This window comes from Arachis ipaensis, chromosome B3 (genome assembly GCF_059453495.1).
Source record: "Arachis ipaensis isolate K30076 ecotype BB chromosome B3, ASM5945349v1, whole genome shotgun sequence".
Classification (NCBI taxonomy): Eukaryota; Viridiplantae; Streptophyta; class Magnoliopsida; order Fabales; family Fabaceae; genus Arachis; species Arachis ipaensis.
Window position 1 is genome coordinate 3,578,073 of NC_142438.1, and position 25,134 is coordinate 3,603,206.

Below are 25,134 nucleotides of genomic sequence, written 5' to 3' on the forward strand. Positions count from 1 at the left end.
TGCTATGATTTATTCTATGGCATTGCACTTTTGTCACGTGTGTTTAGAACCTTAAAATGTCGTTGCATGCATGGTTCTTACTTCATGAAAAACAAAAGATAAGACATAACCGATGCTATTTATAAATATAATCTAATAATAATATAAACTTTAAGATAAGGTATGAACTAATGGAATTACATTCAATATACTATTTTATTTAGACTATTTCATTCACCATTTTACATTTGGCTAATCAATCATCAGTAATCATGATCTTTCAACTAAGAATCTAAGATCCTTCATGTCCAAGCTATGAAGAAGGGTAGGTACTTCATGAAGCAACAATGTCTATGTACAAGAAGCTTCAACAGCAAGACTTTTAGTTACTCTTCTACACGGATCTCCAAATGTATCAATTGATACACTAATTTTACAGCTGCTTGATCCAATGCAGGCCTGTGTATATAATCAAAGAAAACTATGAGTTGATTCGGCGTACGATACAATACAAAGTGAAATGAAAAATAACTAACAAAGGTAGCTAAGAAAATGTTATTTAAAGAAGCTGTGTGTGTATCACCTTCTTAACAATGGATAGAGCCTTGTTGCTGCTGCATCTACCATGGTTGAAGCTTCCACAAGTCCCACTAGGTGTTCCGAAACTGGCGAATTTAATGGAAGAGATGATCTGCTTAGGATTAGGACACTCTAGTGACAGAACTGGCCCTGATCTTCTTCCTGATTCTGAATCTGAATTCCACATGTCTATTGGTGGAGGGTGAGACTCATACATGTGAGCACAAGCTTCCTATCTGCTTTGTAGCAAAAGAGATTTGTGTAGGGTCACCTCCACTTTCCTCAAACAACACAAGAGTGTTGCTATCTGTTTGCAACCATGATCTTGGGACATGGTATCTGCAGGAACAATATAAGTGAGTCAATCATTATCTACTCGATTACTTTACTCCGAAGATTCGTCTAATATCACTCAATATCTCAATTAGGTCCTTAACAGCTAAACATTTCAATTGATCACGAACCATATCTATAGTTCTCTTAACATAAAAAATGTAGTACTTACAATGTTTGTGATGGCTTTCCACAGTTCTTGAGGCATTTGGATGAACTATAAGATCCTCTATAATTGCATGAAGTTGCACAACCAGAATTTGGAGAGACATATGTAGGCCAGAATCTTCCAATGCTCTGTCCATTCACCCAAGCTTCTCCTTTCCCCATTCCAGTGAAGTCGATTGCAACCGGATCATTGCCAGAGGGAGCAACAAAGTTTGTCTAATTTATACAACATTAGTTAGAACCAAATTCATATGCATTTTTCTAACAGATTATGCATTCATTGATTACCTTGTACCAAGTCAAGGGTTGATTCTTAGGTAAGTTTGATTGTGAGTTCCACTGTCCAACACTTCCACTAGATAGACCTAAGTCTTCACCTTGAAGACCAATCTGCATTCACAAAGACATAAATTTTGTAATGGAATCTAATGTTCCTTTTTATCTATTGCTGTCATTTCTTAGCTTATATCCTTCTAACAATGTATCTGGCTAGCTAGATACAACCAAGAATCAACAGTGACAGACAAAAGCGAACGGAGTGTAACCTGATATGTCCATTGCTGGGAGGAGAGGTCAATAGTAGTGCCATTCTTCAATCCCTTCAATGTCACTGGTCCAGTGATCCCAGCACCCCATGTGTCAAAGAAAGATCCATAGTTCTGATTTGTATAAGAATCAAATCAGCTTATATATATAGCATGGAAATATTATGACTTCTAGTTTCTAAATCACATAGGGAGAAAAGATAACAAGGCCAATGCTTAAAAGAAACAAAATTTCATCTATTAAAGATGCTTATATAGTATATAGTATATATATTCAAAAAAGAAGAAGAGAAAGAGGAATTACTTGAAGTCCCACAGTTAAACTCAAGAGATCAATTGTGTTCTTCCCAGCTACAAGTGTGATGGGGATATCCACATTGACTTTAGCATTGCCACTGTTTCCTTTTCCACTCCCTGAAAATATATTTTCACTAATATTATTTGAAAGAAAGGAAGCCTTGGAGAAACGGTTGAGTTGTCTCCACGTGATCAGGTTCAAGCCGTGAAATCAGTCACTGATGCAATTTACCTGCAAGCTTCCCATTTATGAAAGCATGAAGGGCATGTCCAAGGGATTCAATGTGAAGAACAGTTTGAGCACTAACATCATCTTCAAAATCAATGCTTCAAATATAAAAAAATAAAGGGTCATGCATAGATTTCAAATCAGATAGAACTCAAGAAAGCTTTTTCAACCATTGAGAGGCCTATATACCTTAGTGAGTACCACAAATAGTCACTCTTATCAGCAGTGGTATTTATTTGCTCTACTAATCCAAATTTTGAGAATGAATCATTCTTTGAAATTCCAATTGGTTCACTTATCCAACTCCATTCACTGCTAGAATCTTCTAAAGCACCACCACCATCCTCCTTCAGTTTCAAAGATTGAGTTATGAAGCTTGAAGTTGTAGATGCAGAATTAATCTACCAAACAAAACAAAAGTACTAATTACTTTAGTTTAATCACACAACCAATAATAATTTGCACTTCTGGTTTTGAAATATATATATTTATACCTTTGCAGTGTTAAGCACAACATTCTTGCAATCTGGTAAGATGCTCACAGACCATGCTGGCAACTGATATGAATTTCCATTGAAATTTGCTGTTGAATCTGATGTGCCAATGTTTGCAAGAAAAGCAGCACACACAGTTCCTGATTTGTATACTGCAGCCTAGTTTTGAATAGTGCAAAAAACAAGGCTTATATTATGTACAACTTAAGAGACTAATCCCTCATAAAACATAGTATATAGAATAAGTATTAATGCAGAACAAGTTATAATTCTAAAATTCTATACTTAATAGTGCAGTTTTTTGTACCTCTAGATTTGAACCAAGAGATGTAATTGTTGGATCAGTAGCTATAAGTGCTTCTTCACAAAGCTTAATGGCCTTGTGCAAATCTCTAAGGTGGCCCCATTTTGGTTGTCTAATAATACCTACATTATTCAGATAATATACTTGGACAAAATTACACATAAATAGTATAATATTTTTCATGTAATGAAGAGAAGTTTTCATGTGTTCATAGAGTATTAATAAAATGGTTTTCAAGATATGATTCACGAATTTAATTTTGATGCACTATCAATGTAAAAGAGTTTTCCGTGTTCATTCAATAACACAATAACACGTCAGCAAAAATAACTATTTTTTACATTAACCGCGCATGAATAGTCATCCAAAAGAACAGATGTGATTAGACAACTGTGTAAAACATTTTTAAGCTAGTGCAAAAGAATGGAAAATAATGGAAAAGAATGCATACCATACTCATCAATGGGTGCATCATAATCATAACTAGTGGAAATGAAAGGTCCACCACTAGTCCTGCCAAAGTTGGTTCCTCCATGGTACTGTTTCAAGATCAATCAACCAAAAGAGTCATTTCTGTAAGGCTGATTTCTAATTTAAGAAATCATATAATAATAAGTTTAAATTATTATTATCATCATTATTATTTATTTATTACCATATAGTAATTTTGAAAAGTTCCACCTCTTTGGTAAAAACGTGCCACAGCAAATGCAATATCTTCCACAGGTCTATAAGGCATAGCACCTCCAAATGAAAGAAACCTACCATAATTGCAAAGAACTCAAAAAGCTTCAATGAAAGTTGACACAAACGACAAATAGATTTCTAACTTTTTATCTCGAAGATAAGTAAGTCCTTGGCTAACTAAAAATACAAAAACATTCCTCATTTTCTAAAATGTGAGACATCTAAGTCTCTCCAAAAGACCTATTTGTTCTTATATATTTTAGACGGAGGGACTAAAGTCTCGCATTTTAAAAAGTGAGGGACGTTTTTGTATTTTTGAATTGAGTCACTTACCATCCACTCCAATTCTCAGTCCACATCTTTGGCTTTGCATTTGAATTTGGTGTGAATTGATCACAGTAAAATCCATTACATGTGTTAATCTATCATCATACAGTGGAAAAAACATCATATTAAGATCTTCATATTCAACTAAGCAAATCCGATAATAATGTGTTTCCATCAAGACTTTCGCTACGGTAAATTCGACAGTAATAAACGTTTTTATAATAGTGTAAGAAAGAAATAAAACAAAAAATTAACATGTTTTATTTTAGGTGAAAATTCAGGTGAAGTCGACTTCATATGAAGTTGATACTCAATATCTATGTTAAAATAAAGGTGAAAACTCAGGTACAGTTAAGTGCTTCATGTGAAGTCGACTGCACCTGAATTTTCACCTTCTGTCTTAAGATACTTGATGACGTGGACGTGGACTAAACAACGAAAAGTCAAAAACATACCATAGGATCAGGAGCATCTGGTTGCTGGCACATGACCCAAGGTACCCCTGTATTAAGGGATGTAGCCATTGATGCTGCCCATTTTATGTAGGATTTTCCAGCAGCACCATAGGGTTTATCAATGTTTCCATACTCATTCTCAATCTGCCATCAATCCATCATCATCACAGCAAGTTGTTATAATTTTATACTAAAAATACAACAAAAATTTGCAAGTTTGTGAAATCCTACAAAAATATTATTGTTTTGTAAAATTTGTAGATTGTAATAAGAGATTAAGAATAAATGATAATTTTAAGTTGGAAAAATGCTTTATATGGAGAAGATAATTATTTAAAAATTAACAAACTATTTTGATTTCACCTAATTGATCCAAGTATAAAATATTAAATAGTTATTTTAAACCACCTTTTTTAAGTAATTATTTCATAATACAAAATTAAATTTATTTTATTTTTCATTATCCAAACAAAATAATCAGTTACATAACAAAGGCCCGTTTGGATAAGTTCATAAGTGACTTTTTTTAACTTTTAACTTATGAAAAGGTGTAGTATTAATGTTAGGGAGACAAAAAATATAGTCATAACTTGCCTTATTTAGCATTCATTAATCGTCGCAACAATTAATAAATGCTAAATAAGGCAAGTTGTGGCAGTTTTTTGTTAATTTTATTTGGTTACTAAATATTTCCGAAACAAAATTATAACTTTCTAAAAAACTATTTTGGTGCTTAAGGAGAAGTTAAAAAAATAGCTTCTTTCAGGCTTAGGATTCCGTGGTCCAAGTAGAAAACATGTTTTTGGAGTTTTTTTATCAATTGCTACGTAGTCCTTGAACTAATTTTAATTACAAATCAACCCCATATATTTTATTTAATTATAAAAATAGTTTTTTTTTATAAATTATTATTTTATCAATTATCTATTATATTTATTAACAATCAAATACAAAAATAACAACCAATTATATCCTCCATTCATCCTAATAATTCCAATTGATTAAAAAATTAACTTTGATCTCATTACGTTGGTCCATGGCTTCCAAATCGTGTTTCCTTGAAATTCAATCGATTGGTTTTTCAAAACAATCGATTGAATGAATGATAACTCAATCGATTGGTTTACACTATATCACAAAATAATCGATTGAAAGTTGTAAGGTAGAATGGTAAAAAGCTTAAACCAATCGATTGTTTATACTTTCCAATCGATTAGAAAGTGATGACATTGAAGTTTTAGCCAAATTCAATCGATTGGTAATGTAATCCAATCGATTGGAAGGTGATGAATCAATTGGTAATGTTCTCATTTTTCAGAATTCTGTAGGATTTTGCACCATTTATTCTATTCTACTTTCATAGATCACAAATAGGTTGTACAAATCTTCATTAATCCATTTTTTTTTCAATCACCATGATCAGGATCTTATTATCTTCTTGCACCAATATCAATGTATTAACATAAGAACAATTTTTATCACTTAACTTAAATCATTGATCCTGTAGTTTGGTCTAGTTTGGACGAAGGAAATGTATTTCTACTAGTATTAATTAAATCCGTGATACACTGATACTACATGACGAAATTAAAGCCATGGACGACGAGATCAAAGTTAATTTTTTAATCAATTGAAATTATTAGGATGAATGGAGGATATAATTGGTTGTTATTTTTGTATTTGATTGTTAATAAATATAATAGATAATTGATAAAATAATAATTTATAAAATAAAAAATTATTTTTATAATTAAATAAAATATATGGAGTTAATTTGTAATTAAAATTAGTTCAAAGACTATGTAATAATTAATAAAAAAAACTCCAAAAACATGTTTTCTACTTGGACCACTAAGTGGTCCAAAGGTTCTGGACCACCGAATCCTATGCTTTTTACCACTTTTCTTTTAAAATAAGTACTTTTAGAAGTAAAAAACCAAACACAAAATAACTTATTTATAAACTACTTTTAATATAGTCACAAAAAAAAAACTACTTTTAATATAAACATTTATTATTTAAGTTATTTCTTCAAAAGTAACTTAAGTAAGTTGTTTACCAAACTGAGCGAAAATATAGAACTAGATAATCATTGAAATAAATTCAATATTTTAACTTTCCTAAATAATAATAACATTGATGCCATGAATGGCATGATGATGATGTTAATAAAAATTTATAAGACCGTAATGCTAGAAAAATAAAAATAAAAACAACTAAAATTTATTTTATTTAATATTTATTAATTATTATAATAATTAATAAATATTAAATAAGATAAATTTTTATTGTTTTTGGCTAATTTATTTTGCTTACTAAATATTGTCGTTTATACTTCATAAGATAAAAAGAACCTGAGATAAAATAATAGGTCCTCCCTGTGAAGCATAGAGATTTTCTTGCTTCATCATATCCACAATCTTAGCAGTGAATCTCTGCATTTCTGCCTAAAATAATAAAATAAAATCAGATAATATATTTTGAATTAGGTGCAATAAAATACTAAATGAGAAGACATAGGAAAATGGTTACCTTAAAAGGTTCATTATCAGTACGGAATTTAATTCCTGGAATAAAATGCAGCCATAGAGGGAAACCTCTGCTCCAATAAAATTTACATATATGTGAATATTAATTAATAATATTAAAGGAATAATTAATAATAATTGTTACATACCCATAGTTCCATTCAGCACAAGCATAAGGTCCAATACGTAGATGTACATATAATCCTGCTGCTGCTACTAACTTTACAAAATTTACCAAATCACCCCTTCCTTCAAAATAATACTGTCAATTACCCAAATTCAACTATTATATATATTTATACATATGAATATGGAAAATTAATTAAAACAAGAAATTAAAGTAGCACCTGCCCTCTAACTGGTTCATGAAAGTTCCAAAAAACATAAGTCTCAATAACATCAAGCCCTCCATCTTTCGACTTCTGAATCAGGTCTGGCCACATCTACATCCAACAAATTCCGACTTTTAAATATATATATACAGAGAGAAAATTATCCCATGCTTCTACCTAACAGTTTAAACTTAAAAAAAAAAAAAAGAATGACAACACCAATACCTATATATGTACATGTAGATACGTGTATATATATACGTATACATATTTATACCTGAGGAGTGCTACGAGGGTAATGAATAGAACCAGAAATGAAGACTCTACGCTTGCCATCAATGAGCAATGCTCTGTGATCATATGTTACATTGGCACAAAACATAGGAGGGACATGAATGCAGAGGAACCAAACCAAATGGAACACTAGAATCTTTGTAGCTTCTCTCATTGCACCTTTAATATTTTTTTTTAATTTCTATTTTGTTTTTCCTTGAACCAAAGGGAATATGTGTGTATAATGATGATTCCCCACTTGGGTTTTGCTTCTCTTATATAAAGGCACAAGTTCTCTGTCTTGAAGCAAATGTCATATAAAAGTAGCTACTTATATGAAAATAACGATTAATAATTAAAATATAAATATATATTTATATGGTAATAAAGAAAAGCTTGCAAGAGAATGGTTGGCTTTATGTTTTCTTTTTCTTGTGATTTTTATTTTCCCCCCACATGCGTGTGAGTGTGAACTGTTGTTGCTTAGCCGCTTTGTGAACACAGTATATAATATAATATAATTATATATGTAAACTTATAAGCATTTCAAACTTAGAATTTGAAGTTGATGATATAAACTTGGAGGGAATGATGGGATGGAATGCAATGGAAGAAGAGTATGGAGGCAACTTAAGCTAAGGTAATAATAATAAGCATGCTACTCTCTGCTCTTAATATTTTAACAAGGTGTTTGTTAAAGTGTGAGAAGTGTTGAAATTAGTCCCACATCAAAGAAAGTAAGGAAGAGTAAGAAGTTTATAAGATGAGAGATCCATTAATTTACTACTTTAATTGTTTGAGTTAGATGTGGTGTCTCATCTTATGTTATCTCATTTGATTTTTTTCTTGTAGTCTTCTCCACGGTTGACCATTCTTTAAAATTATACGAAATTAATATTTAATGACTAAAATTTTATTAATTATCAATTATTTTAATAAATTTATTAATTAACATGATTTGCAAATAAAATTTATGCATCTTATTATTTGACTTAATTAGTCAAAAATTTATTAAGGAATAAAACTAAAAACACGTCAAATATATGAATCATAATTATGTAGATTTTTATCATTGATAGGGACTAGCTAAAATTTGTTGGTTTTTGTTGAATCTCTATTAAATAAAAATCTCATTTTAATATATATTTTTAGTGATTAAATCATCTAAACTAAAAATTTTAATAATTATTATAATTTTTTTTATATTTTTGTGAATCAATAATTTTAATAATTCTAACAATTCTAATAATTATTTGAAATTAATACTTTTCAAAAAAAAAAAAAAACATGCTGACACCAAAATCTGTCACGTTAATATATTTAACGACAAAATATAACCGGGTGTAAAATAGGGTTGAGCACGTCAATTTGGTTCGGATTTATGGTAAAATTAGAACCGAATCGATCAAAATATAATTGGTTCGAATTTGCATTTTTTTTTTGTACATGTACCTAAATCAAACCAAACCGATTAAGAACATATTGATTCAGTTCGGGTAATTAGATATCCAATAACTTTAAAATTCATAAAAAAAAAAACCAAATTTTTATCTTAAAAATTCAACAAGTACAATAAACATGTAACATCAATAGAAATAATTCAAAAATGTTAAACACCAAATACATTAAAAACTAAACTCATTAAAATCCAAATATATTAATAATGAATAATCATTGTCTAATGAAAAAGTCATATATATATTTTTATTTTTTTATTTAATTAATATATGATCGGATTCACGGGTTGGTTCAGATTTCACATTCCCAAAACCGATATCCGAACTAATCACTAACAAAAGTCATCAATTTGATTTGGGTTGTACCCGATTACCCGTTAGTTTCAGAACCAATTTAATTGATTCGGTTCGGGTTCGAACGGGTAATCGCTACCCGTGCTCACCCTACCGTAAAATAATACAACGATGATATAATGATATGCTATGTATTTATTAATAATCTAAGATCGAGATTATTATTATTAAGACAAGGGTATATGCCACGTTTGGCAATATCTTAAAGGAAGATATGTTGTTCATGTCATAATAGTCGCCTTTGTTGAGATTCTTGTGGTGTTTTTTAGTTGTTTGTTTTCTTTGTAGTTACATACATATTGTGATTATGATCATGAGGATTACGTTTAATATTAAATGAAAGAGCATCTATAAGTGGCACAGTATATATATCATGAATAAAATCGGTACGTGCATATTAAAAATCAAACATATCAAATTATTTAGTTATAAACTTAAAATATATTTATACATATTGATTTATATATTTTTTTCAATAATCAATTTTATTATAATAAAATAATTATATTTGTTATAAATAAATATTTGAACTTATTTATAGTAGAATAATATTTTTTTTATAAAATATTAAATATGTATCTTTTATATGATAACTAATTGGTGCTAATCTTTAACATATGAGTAATATTTGTTTTTTGTGGTTTTTTATGGTGTCTACACTTTATTTAAGAATTTGTCGCTAGATAATAAATTGCTGCATGTGAACAAAGCGGGATTCAACTCCCAATACTTTGTTTAAACAGATTAATTAGCTATCTACTAAATTAATTCATATATATTATGATTGATCTTAAATTTGTCAATGAAATTTATATCTCAATTTTTTAATTGTATCCATGAATTATGACACTAAATTATATGGTGATGATGATCAATTTCAGAATTTTAGTATCCCGTGGAGAATAAGTAATATCAGCTTTAGTTATTTTATTTTATTTTAATTGTATACAATTTTCATATTTTACGTCTCTATCTTTTGCCCAAATAATAGGGGATAGAGAATCACGCATAAGTCATAACATAGTGACACAAAAAACACACATAGCCACCCTCATATTCAACAAATTACACAATCATTTAAACCACAATCATATCATCATCAACTTAGAATATTAAATATATTATCCTTTCTTCCTATTAAATGATTAAAAATACCTTACTTGATATAAATAAAAGATCACTACATATACGTACTTAGGACAAATTATTCCTTTTAATTTAAATAATAAAAATAACTAATATTAAATATTTGGAATAACATATATTCATATTTAGCCGAACCATGATAGTATATGACTTATACATTTGAAAAAAATTTACACATTTAAAATTAAAAAATCATATTTTAATTATATATATATTATTTGTATATGTTATATTATCATCGCTTGTTATTAGCATCAAAGGTGGTTGAGTCATTCAAAATGGTTCCATAGAAGTTGCTGCTGGCTGCTGCTAAATTGGTTTGGTGCATCATTCACACTTCATTTATTTGAGTAAATTTAGAATAACTTGCTAGTGATTATGGAAAGAGAAACAGATGAATATACATATAATATACCCTGATACAAGATTAATTAACTAAAGAAAACAAATGGAAATTTTTTTTTAATTATTTATTATATTTTATATCAATATATAACTTTGATTTAAAATTTAGAGTATAGTTTATAATTTAGGATTTAAAATTTAGATTTCAGAATTCATAATTTAAACTTTAAAATTTATAATTTATGATTTAAAATTTATAAAGTGATGAACTCCTTATTTTTTTAGAACACATTGGCATTTGTGGTATGCACCCACACATAATAAAAACAATATAATACCAAACCTAGGATTAAAATATCCTAATAATTTCTTGGACATTCCAATCAATACCAAACTAGTTATAGGAGGATGGATCATTATTATATATTCCAAGCCACTAACATGCAAATATAAATAAAGTTGTGATTGAGCATAATATCAAATTTAAATGACAACAATGCATATGTAGTGGACACTCGTACATTCCAAATCCCAAGCTAAGGTTTGGCTGCATGCCACTAAAACTGGTCCTCTATCTCCTTTCATAAGACTAGTAATGCAATTAAATTCATTAATATTCTTAGATAATATGCATTATCATCATCACCATTATCCAACTTAAAATGATTATTTCATATATGCTAGTGGTACCAAATACCAATTAGCTACCCAACCCCATGCACTCAACAATGCAAGTACCTAACAATATCTATTTGTTTTTGGGTTTTATTATTCGGAGAAAAGGCTCCACAATTGTTGTCCATGTTGCATATTTTTAAGTGTTATAAACTTAAACCAACATAGGTTAGTTTAACACTTTTTAATTTTATTATGGGAGTGAGGATGGGGTAGGACTTCGTTATGGAGTTTAAGTGTGCTTTACATGCATGTGGTGTCAGCAGAAGAGAAATCGGACGGTGCGAATGGGAGGGGCCTTGTCAGATGGTCCGATTTGCTCCAATAACACGGATTTCTAAAAAAAATTTAACTATACATAGAACACAGACACTCCAATTTGCTTTGTCGAAGATTTAAAATTTCTCTACTTACAATTTGGACCCTCCGACTTAATCATCATCTTTTTCATACACATAACTCGCATGGTCCAAGTTTTTCATACTGCAGCTCAAAAAAAAAGCTGCCCCACATATTGGTCTAGCACCCCAAGAATTCATAATCAAGCACAACACATTTATGGTTTCCATACAAAAAAAATGAACCGTTAATTTAATAGTTAATTTACTCGTTTATTTAAATAAATACTAAGTGCCACTAAACTAATAATTCAATTTGCTATCCATACATAAATAATTTTTTATATTAGTCCCCTTCTAAGAATTACTCTAGCTCCACCCTGACCACATGTTCAACAAAAACCACATCACCATCTCATATCCACTCTCAACTACACCCCTCAAACTCTCTAGGATTTCAATCTTAATTAGTTGGGCTCCTCTACCCATTTCTTTGTCTTTGGGCTTCTTTACTATACATAATATACAATACTCAGAGAATGTAGACTGGGCTTTTACCCTTTGTGTGATAACTGAGTGAGAACCTTTACTGTTACTGTTGTTGTTTCCTTTACACATTCCTCTTTTAAGAAAACAAAAGACAATAGGCCCATTTAATTGATACGGAAAACGGGAATTATGAATGTATAAGGCCCAATATTGTGACCCGAATTGAGTCCATTAAATTCGGGTCGTTAAGTTAAAGACCCGCTTCGGCTGTAAGAAGGAACAAAACCCCAGAGAGCAAAACGAGCTTCGTTAGTTAGTTGGTAGTAATGGCTTCAAACTCCAAAACGGAAAACAAGACGAAGAAGAAGAACACCAAAACCGTAACCAAACAAAATTCCAAGACCATCACCAAATCGAAGAACGAGAACAAGAACAAGAACAAGAAGAAGGAGAACGTCTCAGATAATAAGAAGAACAAGAAGAGGGAGAATGAGAATGCGAACAAAAAGACCAACAACAAGAAGAAGAAGCTCACACACAGCAATGGCAACTCGAAGCACCGCGGTGGTGAATCTCTGGTTGATCCTAGCTCCATCTCCGAGTCACAGCAAAAGCGAGAAGTAGAATCAGTTGAACAAGAAGAGGAAGATAGCACTGTAGTCTCCAATGGACGAACCGATGGCAAAAAACCTAAGAAATCGAAGCGTAATCGGGAGGAGGTGGAAGAGGAAGACGAAGGAGACGCGAAATCGCACGTGTTTCCGATGAATCGTATAAGAACAATTGTCAAGGCCGAAGATCCGGATTTGCGCGTTTCTCAGGAAGCGATTTTCGTCGTCAACAAAGCTGCGGTGCGTTTCTTCGAATTCTCAGATTTAGGTTTTCCGTTTTCTACATTTTGTGTTCTGTTTTCAACGTGCTTGAATGTTTGTGTTTTGCTTGCAGGAGAAGTTCCTTGAACAATTTGCGCAGGACGGTTATGTTCGGTGTGTCCAAGAGCGTAGGAAGTCTCTGAGCTACAAGCACCTAGGTATTCTAATCTGGTTCTCATTCTATTAATCTTCATTTGGAGTTTTTGTTTAGTATAATATGTTGTGTTAGCTAGGAACTAAGAAGCATGAACATCTTTTGCAATAGTTGTGGCCTTGTTTCTCTTGGTATTGGTGTTGTTGAACACAAATCTGTGTGAAAATGTTCTCCTGAACTCATACAGAATAAGCATTGTCTGCTGCAACTCGTTTCGACGAAAATGGATTTAATATGAGTATGTTTCATGATGGCAACCCTTGATACATGTAGTAGATCACACCTTATGGAACAAAGCTTAGGTTTTGTCTTGCTGGATAAAGTATAAGTATTGTATATCAATGTGAGAGTGTGGTATCTATATACGCTCCCTTAAGATAGGATGTGTGTAGTGTTTATCCATGTGAGAATAGTGTTGTTCTTGTCTTGTAATAAATAGTTTTCAAATAATGCATTTTATAACCTTGTCGAACACTTAATGGATACATGCTGATGTCTCTTGCAATATCAGTTTTTGCTTTTTAACATACTAATGCTGGTGGATCATGGATATGGCACAATTATTAGGATAAAGAATAATGATGAATGTGTGTTTAGGATATGTAATGTTAAAGAAGCCGACACCTGTGAACTTTTTATAAATTCATAACACTAAGTGTTTTTATGCGAAAGTAAAGTACGACCATGTTGGATAATCATTTCCATGTTATTCTATTGCCATTACAAATTTACAACTAAATGTTTTACCTTCTAGACATGGTCATGATTCAGGAAGGAGCCTGATTGTTCGAACCATTTTGTAACAATTTAATGAAATTTTGTTTTGTTTTATTTTGTGCTCAGTAGATTAACATAACACTGATTGGTATTGTTCCACAAACGTTGATGTCTTGGACAGAGCCATTCTCAGTTTTATTGCAGTTACAATCAAAAGTTTTACTTCTGTGTGTGGCCACGGAAGAGCCTGATTTGTCAAAACTATTTCGTAAAGTTTAGCTTCTTGCTAAATAGTGCTCCTCTTAGATAGCTAATATCATTATATTATATATGATATTTGATAACTTTAAAATTTTAGTTCCTTAATTTTGTTCAGGATTTATGCTATGCTAATTATTTCTGTTGTGCTATAGCTGTAACTTATAATTTGTAAGCTCTTCCTTATCACTGTGTTTATGTTGTATATCTGCTTAGTACATTGTCAATGAAGTGCTGAATGTCGTCATGTATGATATGTTTTTATCAATATGTATGTACAATGAAGTTGGAACTCTTTTCATGACGAATTCTGATGATAAATTATGCTAATATTTTCTTGATGATTTTATCTTCAAGATTGATGTGAATACGATTTCTAACTGATTATATGCCTATCATTAATATTTATATGTTTTATTTTGGGAACTCAAGGGATGCTTTTATTTATTTTGTAATGTAACTCTTATGCCTTTGTTAATTTCTTATTTCCAAAATTCACTGTTGTAAAACCCTCTTTTGGTAGTTTGGATTAAAAGATTAGTGATCATTGTGTGTGCATTGACCATGAAATATTTTCCAATTACTAATTAGATCCATGCTTTCGGTTTCAGCGCATGTTGTGAGTAAGCAGCGGAGATATGAATTTCTTTCTGGTAATGTCTTAACTGTCTAATACTATCCAAATTCCTATTGGAGCATTCATAGTTATTTCCCACTGTGTATGCCTCTTGCACTGATAACTAACCACAAGGTTATCTATTTGCTTGTTCAGATTTTGTTCCTGAGACAATGAAAGCTGAGGATGCATTATGAGAGAGAAATTCAGGAGGGAATGGAGGAAGTTAGAAACTGTAAAGCAATGCAAGTGGAGAATTCAATCTTATACCTTTATCTAATGTTGTAACAATATGTTATAGAAGTATGTATCTAGTGAGTAATTCACTGCTTTGCATTCCATAGTGTATGTTACTTTCACAACTCCCTGTAAGATGCATATTTATGCTCTGCAGATGCATCCATTGTTTAAGATGAAACCAATTTATCTGCCATCCATTTTGAAACATATAATACTTAACGGGGACTTTCTTTGGTGAAGAGTAGAATTAGGTAGAGAGTGAATATTTTACTAAATTTAGGAAAAACATGTGCATTGCATATGACAAATTGTTTTGGGTGGATTTTTTCTTTACTTAAAAATGTAATTTTTACTCTTCACCAAAACATCATCAATCTTCATCATAGCATTACCCTACTTAATGGCTGTTTAATGTATGCATGTTGGTTATATAATTTCCTTCCAATTAAAGCTACATTGATACGAGGACCATGTTTCAAGTTGAAGGTCTATAAAAATAACAATGGAGGGATTCATTTGTCGAGTAATTTTTCGATGACTTAAAAATTTAGTGGGGATCAAAATGTCTAATCTGTACATTTTTTTTAGGGATCAATATAGATATTTACTCCTTGTACATGTCAAGAGAAAGGGAGGGGGAGGGCGAAAGAGAAAATTTATGACGTTTCAAAATAAAACTTTCAAGTAACACTTTAAAAAACTATAAATCGAGAAAAAATTTTCTGCGACCTAATGCTAAGATTAGGGACATGTAATCCATATGTAAAACCATCGTTCTTCTCTAATCAACATTGAAGAAGGTAGTTAGTATAATTATAAACAACTGTCCCATTGCCATTCAACACCAAGCAAGTATCAATGCATTGTAGGTCAGAAGCTAACATCCTTGGGGTTAGGTTAATTCACGTTTCTCCTCCGACACTGTCAAACTATCGTGAAAATAATGATTGTTGTATACTAAATTCTCATAATTTATGTCGGTACATATAACTTTTGATTTCTGCCTTAAGACTGTGTTTATTGTCCATAAACGCTTAAATTTTTTTATGTACAAATATCACTCTTTAACTCTTATTAAACCGAGTTTCAAAAGCAAATTAGGGACTAGTTTCCTTAAGACAAAGGCAAACTCATTTTTTATTCTCCTGAAAATTCAGAAGAATTTACAAATTGCAAGTAAATGCTACCTACGCAACCACACCCAGATCTCACTGTTTTTTCTTCCTTCCAAAGCAATGAAATCCAAGTGGCTCAAATAGTAATGTCACACCACCTTCCAATGATATGCTAACTACTGAGGTTTCTAGACATGTTAATAACATTCCACCTAACACTCTATTCTCTAATAACACCAATAATCTCTCTCCATATATTCATTCATTCCAAGTTCCAACATCACAACAAGGACCACCCTAAACATTTCACAAAAAACACAACAAAAGATGGTTGCTATGATGAATCATTCATTATTCATATTCATCACTTTGCAACTTTTACTAATAATAACTTTCCCTTATAACACTTCAGGTCAATCCCCTGCATCTTCCCCTGCTGCCCCAGTTGCCATATCTGCCCCAGCACCATCACCATCATCACCCCCAACAGACATCATTAGAATCCTCAAAAAAGCAGGAGGTTTCACAACCTTGATCCGTCTTCTTCAGACCACCCAAGTGTCCACACAGATCAACTCACAGCTCCTAAACTCCAACGGCGGCATAACGCTATTCGCGCCCAATGATAATGCCTTCCAAGGCCTCAAACCAGGATTCCTCAACTCCCTCAATGATCAACAGAAGAATGAACTCATCCAGTTCCACATGTTACCCTCTTTTGTATCAGTCTCGAATTTCGACACGTTAAGCAATCCAGTTAGGACTCAAGCCGGTGCAGACCCTGATAGGTTTGAACCTACCATGCACAAATACTTTATTTTTACTCATTCATGGATGCACATGCATGCATGCATGTGTGCAATTTCGTATGAGAATTTAATAATTTAACATATTTGACTAAATTGTTTGACATAACATATGTCCGTATCTTCGTGTAAGTAACCACCAATTAGGGGTGAGCATGGGTCGGTATGGTTCGGGTTTATGGTAAAATTAGAACCGAACCGATTAAAATGTAATTGGTTTGATTTGATTCGGATTTACATTTTTTTGTATATGTATCCGAACCAAATCAAATCGATTAAGAACAGATTGGTTCGGTTTGGATAATTGGGTATCCAATGACTTTGAAATTCATAAAAAAAACCAAATTTTTATCTTAAAAATTCAACAAGTACAATAAACATGTAACATCAATAGAAATAATTCAAACATGTTAAATACCAAATACATTAAAAACTAAACTCATTAAAATCAAAACATATTAATAATGAATAAGCATTGTCAAATGAAAAAGTCATATATATTTTTTTATTTTTGTAATATATGATCGGGTTCGCGGGTTGGTTCGGGTTCCGCATCCCAAAACCAATACCCAAACCAATCACTAACAAAAGTCATTGGTTTAGTTTGGGTTGGACCCGATTACCCGTTGATTTCAGAACCAATTTAATTGGTTCGGTTCGATTCGGACGGGGAATCGGGTACCCACTACCCGTGCTCACCCCTACCACTAATACTGCTATCTTAGATGGTTAGAATAATGTCAATATAAAGATATTAGCTGAAACATGGTTATATAATTTGATATATTTGACTGAATCGCTTGATATAACATATCTTCACATCTCATATATTATCTTCACATGAAGATTATTGAAAACTCGTAATCATATTTGTGCAAGGTAGGTTGGCATTGAATGTAACAAGCACAGGGAACCAAGTGAACATGACAACAGGGATTGTAAATGCAACAGTTGGAGGAACAGTGTACACTGATCGCCAGCTAGCGGTTTATCAAGTGGACAAGGTGCTTCTTCCTAGGGACTTCTTCGAGGCGAAGCCGCCGGCGCCAGCTCCGGCGCCTTTGAAGGCTAAGGGATCAAAGAAGAAGTCTGCTGAAGGGCCTGCAGATGGAGCTGCAGATGATGATAAGTCTTCTGCTGTGATGATCATGAATAATGGGGTTTGGGGGGTTGGTATTTCCATTATTGCAGTTGTAGCATTTGCATTGTGACAATCACAATTTGTTTGAAGATCAGAAGATGAAGATAACAAAAATTGAGATCAGTGGATTCATTATTGAAGGGGGAGAATCATCATCAACATTTTGCAGAATTAATATAAAAATATATTGAACTATTTTCAAGTGCTTCTTGCTACTGTCTACATTTTTTTTTATGAAACAGTTTGTGGTGAAAATTTAATTCGATTTTGTTATTCTTACTCCTCCTTGTTCCCCTCATAAGAGATAAGTTCATATCTTGTGTATTATATATGAGAATTTTTCCATTAAAGAACTTTGAATAGAGAATTATTGTTTGATCATTCATCATACTAACATAATGATTATGGGCACGTTGTTATATTTGGATGTCATGAGAAGAAAAAACTATATATATAATATGCCAAAGTTTCAAGTGACCAAAAAATGCCAAAAAACTAATCATAAAGTAAAATTCTTTAGCAATTTTTTTTAAATAAACAAATTACTAATGTTTTTCAACATAAAATATTATTTTTCATTCTAGCAATGTAGGTTTGGTTCTAATAATAAGCACATTATATTCCTTAAATAATAGTATGAGTTTAAGGCATTGATCTTATTTTCGTTACAAAGACTGACTTATCATAACCAGATGCGTGGTCTAACTGGATTTAAGTTAGTAGCAGGGGCAACAAAGATCGGTGAAAATTCAGGTGAAATTGTAAAGTTGATAGTTGAGAATCATTAAATGATTTAACAAATTTGACTAAATTGTTATCTAACAGCACACGAGATTAACTCGATATGAATTTCTACCGCAAAGATTTTTACTTATTTGTTTCTTGGTATTACTAAAGAAAAAAGTAAACGATGGAAAAAATTAGAATATTGCTTATAGCATGACCATGCTTTAAGAAGATTTGAGACTCACTTACAGCAATAAAAGCAGAGTTGCATAATGCATGGAATGGATTTCACTGCTTCTCTTGCATCTTTCATGAATCCATGGTCCAAATGGTAAATATTTCATGAACTCTACTATGACTGAGTTTATAAACCTATATGGCTCTTCACAGTAGATGTACCTAAATTAGGTAACATATATAAAATAATCTATAATTTAATTTTAGTTTTATGGTCAATTTTTTTTGTATAAAATGTGTCTAGGTTATGAATTTACATTTTTATCTAATGTTACTATCAAACTCTACTGATTTTCTTACTCAAGTTGCCATGTAAATCTAAATGTGAAACAACCGCATACCTAGTAAACAAGTTTCTCCGATGAGGAATGCTAGGGGCAGCAACTTTTGTGAGTTGTAGTCATCAAATAGCCATCAATAATGGTTTTAATGGTGTGAGATTGATATGAGATTTCATCCAATGGCTCATTTTTCTTTGCTGGTTACATGCTGGCCAGAATTTAACAAAGTTGCTGGTCCCTAGATTTTTCCATTTAAATATTACATTCTATTTCGATTAAACTTTATTTATATTTTAGTGTGATTCCTATTCAAAATTTAAAGTATATGTGTTAGACAAAAAAAATATTATTTAAGAAAAAAATTTGATTTAATAAGCAATTAGATTAAGTTAATTCTTTAATGATATTTGGAATGTACCTATTATTGGGTATATTTGGTCAAAAATATAATTGATCGGAATAATAATAGAGCATTAAAGTAAAAAGTGCGAAAACTATTGTCAACAGATTTAAAAAATTTTATTAGTATGGACAAAATATATAATATATCAATAATTTTTATAGTTATATTTTATTATTGTAAAATATTATTACTTTTAATTGTCATGTTTTTTGAATTATTTTTTATTATTAAAAAAGAGTAAACTACCATTTGTACCCACGAAAATTGAAAACGTTGACATATCTATCCATAAAAAAAGGAAATTATCATTTGTATCCATGAAAAATAGTTTTTGTAAGCAAAATTATCCAAACCCTAAAAAATTACCTAAAATCCCTAAATTACCCTTCTCTCCACCACTATCATCTCCTCCCTCCTTTCTCTCTTTCTCTCTCTTATTTTTCTCAGCCACCCAATTCCAACATCAACCACATACCACCGTATCACCCTCCTCATCACTGTTCACCCCCTTCTCCGCCAGCAACGTCGCAGACCTACGCCGAGCCCAGGAGCACCGCGCCAGCTTCTCCTCGCCACCATCACCATAGGCCTCGAACCAGAGCCTACTGCGTCAGAGACCCTCCTCTTCACGCTACCTTATCGCCGCCATAGCCAACCCTCTTCACCTCTTTCCGCGTCGTAGAACCACCACCGTCGTTGCCTGATCCCTGCCGTTGTTATATCTACCTCTCCCCTGATTTCCTTTTGCTTTGTTCTTCATTACAGGTTCATGAACCAACCCATTTTTTGCAGGCTCCGATGGTGTCTTCCCGCAGATGGAGCATCAGGCCTTCACCCCCGAAGAGGACGACACCATAATCAGAACTCACGCTCGGTTCGCGGATGAGACATTTTTCGGCGGGTCGCGGCAGCGGAGAGTGATTAATAGCGCGATTGCGCCACCGAGGGATTCAGAGTAGAGGAAGGAAGGAAGAGAAGGATCGAAGCGAGAGCGGAATTCGTCGAAGAAGGCGATGCAGTCGTCGACGACGGGGTTGATGTCAGAGATGTGGGCGATGAGGCCGTCGGAGAAGCCGTAACCCTGATGGTCAATGGCGCAGGTGACGAATCCGGTCTTGGAGAAGTAGATGGCGGTGAGCTGGAGGAACCAGCTGGATTCGCCGGTAAATCTGTGAACGAGGACGAGGGTTCCGGTGACGGTTGTGGGAGCCACCATTGAGTGAAGAGCTTGAGGGGTGGTGGTGGGATTTGAGATTAGAAAGGGAAAGGAGTGGTGGCAGAGTGAAGAGGGTTAGGGTTAGAAAGGTGATTGGGTGAAAGAGGCGGTATGGTGGTGAAAATAAGGGTAATTTAGGGATTTTAGATAATTTTTTAGTGTTTGGATAATTTTACTTGCAAAAACTATATTTCATGGGTACAAATGGTAATTTCTTTTTTCTATAGGTAAATATGTTAGCGTTTTCAACTTTCGTGAATACAAATGGTAGTTTACTCTTAAAAAAGTTATAAACCTAAATAATTAATTAACAAATATAATATTGTTACAAAAATACAATTCACAATTTCATAAAAATCTGAACGTACAATATGAATACAAAATACACCGCAAATTAATCGCGGAAAAAATATTAATAAAATTTTATTGTAAATAACCATGAATCAAACAATAAAAAAAATACATAATAATATAATTATTAAACAAAATGCAGAACAATTGAATAAATTAAAAAATACGAATGGTAAAAAGGTAGAGAAAGATAATAACAACAGAGGATCGGATTTGGATCTATGGGGTAATTAAGATTAGAGTTACTTATTTATTTTGATTTTTTTTATTAAATAATCAATATAGTATTAATAGTTATATTAGTCATTTTAAATATAATACTAAAATAAAAGTAATGCTACCACTAATAAAATATATTATTTTCAGCCAACATTCTAAATTTTAAATTTTAAATTCTAATAATATAAAAATAAAATATTTATTTAAAATATTGACTAATATTAATAAAAATATTATTTTTCTAATATTTTATTTAAAACAATTTTAATAAAATAATTTTATTTAGTTTAAAATTAATTTAACACAACAATTTTATATATTTGTAAAATTAAATCTAACAAAACAATTCAATAACATAATGGGTCAAATTTAAATAATAGTAAAAGTAAATAAATGTTATTATTATATACTACATAAAAATATTTTAAAATATAATGAAAACACTTGCTCCAACACTCCTCCAACTAAATATAAAATTGTGGGAATAGTTACTAATTAAAGTTTAAAAACTGATGAAAATATTTTAAGAGTAACTATAAATTGACATTAAATTAGTCTATAAATAAAATTTTTGTCAAAATATTGTAATTAGTTCGATTCTTTTTTAGAAATACTAAGAAACTCAAAAACACTCTTAGTCTCACTAGCATCACAGAATAAAAGTGAAAATCAAAATTCTTCTAAAATCTAAACTTAAATTTATATTTTATTTTATATTTTTAGTTAAAGTTCTTTATTCTTATTTATTCTTTTTTATCTTCTTCCTTTTTTCTTTTTTAATTTTTACATTTTAATTTGTTTCCAATACCTTGCATATTTTTTTTATCTTTAAATTTTACTTCTAAAATTATAATTGAGACACCTAGACACTCATAAAAGAGTTGTTTTTGCTCCTTAAATTAAGATTATAAAACAAAATTAAAAAATTATTAATTTATTTATTATTAATAATGAAAAAAAATCGAGTAAAACATTTTTTTTTAGTGAAAGTTAAATTTTGTTAAGTGTTATATAGATATTAACCTTTAGATGTTCAAATACCATTGCTGTTATATAGCAACATCTTACCTATATTTTGTGTTATGTGAGAGGAGTGTCATGTAAATTAAGGTGGTGCATCCAATTGAATAAGATATATATTAAACTACTCTTCCACGTTAGCCCATGACAATAATAAAGAAGTCTCGTGGCCCACAGCCCAACAAAATACATAAATTCAGTTACAATTTACCTTATCTTATCTTTAGTTGTTTTTATCTTATCTTTATTTGCTTTTATTGTAATAATTCTTTTCAGTCGTCCGTCATTCATCAATTCATCAGCTGAAATCTTTTTGCTCTTAAAACACAAGAAAGAAAAGAACAGTCCAGCAGATCGTGTTCTTGTTGCTCCATCGGGTTAGGCCACCATGGAGCGGAAGACTATTGATTTGGAACAAGGTTGGGACTATATGCAGAAGGGGATTACTAAGTTGAAGAAAATTCTAAGGGAGACGCATGATGAATTTATGCTGAGGGAGCTTGAACAAAGGTGGATAACTCACAAGGTGATGGTGAGGTGGCTTTCACGCTTCTTTCATTACCTGCCACCACTAAATGGTGTTGGCCTTACCTGCTTCCGTGATCTGGTTTATATGGAGGTACGAGCTAATGCAAGGAAAGGTGTGATCACTCTTATTGACAAAGAGCGTGAGGGCGAACAGATTGATAGATCATTGCTGAAAAATGTTGTTGATATGTTTGTTGAGATGGATAAATATGAGGAGGATTTTGAAGTTCAGATGCTTGAGGATACTGCTAATTACTACAAAAGTAAGGCTACAAAGTGGATTGAGGTTGACTCTTGTCCAGATTATATGCTAAAGGCTGAGGAGTGCTTGAGAAGGGAGAGAGAAAGAGTGACTCATTACTTGCACTCCAGCACTGAGCAGAAATTGGTAGAGAAAGTGCAACATGAGTTGTTGGTGACCCATGCTAATCAATTACTTGATGGTGTCCGGGCCTTGCTTAGAGATGATAAGGTGGAAGATCTCTCTCGGATGTATAGACTTTACCAAAAAATACCTAAAGGCTTGGATCCTGTTGAGAATGTATTCAAGCAGCATATTACAGCCGAGGGTACAGCATTGGTCCAGCAGGCTGAAGAAGCTTCTAGCCTTGTCAGAAAATTCATAGAGCTCCATGACAAGTACATGACATATGTTAATGACTGCTTTATAAATCACACACTGTTCCACAAGGCTTTAAAGGAGGCATTTGAGGTTTTCTGCAATAAAAATGTTGCTGGTAGTTCCAGTGCAGAACTATTAGCTACATTCTGCGACAATATCCTTAAAAAGGGTGGAAGTGATGAAGCAATTGAAGAAACTCTTGAGAAGGTAGTCAAGCTGCTTGCATATATCAGTGATAAGGATCTCTATGCAGAATTTTACAGGAAAAAACTAGCCCGCAGATTACTTTTTGATAGGAGTGCCAATGAGGATCATGAAAAGTGTATTTTGACAAAGCTAAAGCAGCAGTGTGGTGGCCAGTTCACATCTAAGATGGAGGGAATGGTTATGGACTTGACTTTGGCGCGTGATAACCAGATGAAATTTGAGGAATATCTTCAGGACAACACACATGTAATTGATCTGAGTGTTACTGTTCTTACCACAGGATTCTGGCCAAGTTACAAGTCTTCTGATCTCAACCTCCCGGTGGAGATGGTCAAGTGTGTGGAAGTTTTTAAAGAATTTTATGAAACAAAGACAAAACACAGAAAACTTACATGGATTTACTCACTTGGAACTTGCCACATCATTGGCAAGTTTGAACCAAAGACTATTGAACTAGTTGTGTCAACCTATCAGGCTGCTGCCTTGCTGCTATTCAACAGTGCTGATAAGTTGAGCTATTCAGAGATTATGATGCAGCTGAACTTAACCCATGAAGATGTTGTTAGATTACTCCATTCCCTGTCACGTGCAAAATATAAGATTCTTAGCAAGGAGCCTAACACCACAACTATATGGCCAAATGATACTTTTGAGTTCAACTACAAATTCACTGACAAAATGAGAAGGATCAAGATCCCACTACCACCGGTTGATGAAAGGAAGAAGGTGATTGAAGATGTTGACAAGGACCGACGATACGCCATAGATGCCGCAATTGTGCGCATCATGAAGAGCAGCAAAGTTTTAGGCCATCAACAACTGGTTTTGGAGTGTGTTCAACAACTGGGCCGCATGTTCAAGCCTGACATCAAAGCAATTAAGAAGCGGATTGAAGATCTCATAACTCGTGACTATCTGGAAAGAGACCAAGAAAACCCCAATACTTTCAAGTATCTGGCTTAATGGAAGCTACTAGAGTATGAAAGTGGCCATTTTTACTTAATGCTGTAAATGATAGTAGTTAGTTAATTCAGCTATTGGAGAAGAGGAATACTAGGGGACCAGCAATTT

General features: G+C 32.2%; 2 protein-coding genes and 2 pseudogenes across 4 annotated transcripts; 3 read left to right on the forward strand and 1 right to left on the reverse strand.

The window, feature by feature from the left end:
- Positions 1-99: 99 nt before the first annotated feature.
- Positions 100-7,791, reverse strand: LOC107629199 (beta-galactosidase 8-like; annotated as a pseudogene). Its single transcript, XR_015907026.1, has 19 exons — positions 7,535-7,791; positions 7,273-7,368; positions 7,075-7,187; positions 6,930-6,996; positions 6,752-6,844; positions 4,398-4,541; positions 3,949-4,037; positions 3,584-3,689; positions 3,380-3,467; positions 2,932-3,050; positions 2,625-2,783; positions 2,320-2,531; positions 2,134-2,228; positions 1,909-2,018; positions 1,605-1,718; positions 1,348-1,449; positions 1,064-1,275; positions 563-897; positions 100-438 (listed from the first exon to the last, which is right to left on the reverse strand). The product of XR_015907026.1 is annotated as a beta-galactosidase 8-like (transcript).
- Positions 7,792-12,604: 4,813 nt separating this feature from the next.
- On the forward strand, positions 12,605-15,384 carry NF-YC10 (nuclear factor Y, subunit C10). The gene is made up of 4 exons (XM_016331920.3): positions 12,605-13,185; positions 13,280-13,364; positions 14,947-14,988; positions 15,108-15,384. Exons 1-4 carry the CDS (start codon positions 12,661-12,663, stop codon positions 15,146-15,148), a joined length of 693 nt encoding a protein of 230 aa, XP_016187406.1. The 5' UTR covers positions 12,605-12,660; the 3' UTR covers positions 15,149-15,384.
- A 1,172-nt stretch (positions 15,385-16,556) lies between these two features.
- Positions 16,557-18,634, forward strand: LOC107629201 (fasciclin-like arabinogalactan protein 12). The gene is made up of 2 exons (XM_016331919.3): positions 16,557-17,094; positions 17,996-18,634. The coding sequence occupies exons 1-2, from the start codon at positions 16,634-16,636 to the stop codon at positions 18,321-18,323; spliced, it is 789 nt and encodes a 262-aa protein (XP_016187405.1). The 5' UTR covers positions 16,557-16,633; the 3' UTR covers positions 18,324-18,634.
- Positions 18,635-22,764: 4,130 nt separating this feature from the next.
- LOC107629200 (cullin-1 pseudogene) lies at positions 22,765-25,102 on the forward strand (annotated as a pseudogene). Its single transcript, XR_015907623.1, has one exon. The product of XR_015907623.1 is annotated as a cullin-1 pseudogene (transcript).
- The last annotated feature ends 32 nt before the right edge of the window (positions 25,103-25,134 follow it).

What these genes read in the sequence shown, in the direction of transcription:
- NF-YC10 (XM_016331920.3), top strand. Translation starts at nt 12,661, where the DNA reads ATGGCTTCAAACTCCAAAACGGAAAACAAGACGAAGAAGAAGAACACC. An exon ending in TCGTCGTCAACAAAGCTGCG is followed by an intron (nt 13,186 to 13,279) that starts GTGCGTTTCTTC and finishes TTTTGCTTGCAG; the next exon opens with GAGAAGTTCCTTGAACAATT. An exon ending in TCTGAGCTACAAGCACCTAG is followed by an intron (nt 13,365 to 14,946) that starts GTATTCTAATCT and finishes TTTCGGTTTCAG; the next exon opens with CGCATGTTGTGAGTAAGCAG.
- LOC107629201 (XM_016331919.3), top strand. Translation starts at nt 16,634, where the DNA reads ATGGTTGCTATGATGAATCATTCATTATTCATATTCATCACTTTGCAA. An exon ending in GCCGGTGCAGACCCTGATAG is followed by an intron (nt 17,095 to 17,995) that starts GTTTGAACCTAC and finishes TGTGCAAGGTAG; the next exon opens with GTTGGCATTGAATGTAACAA.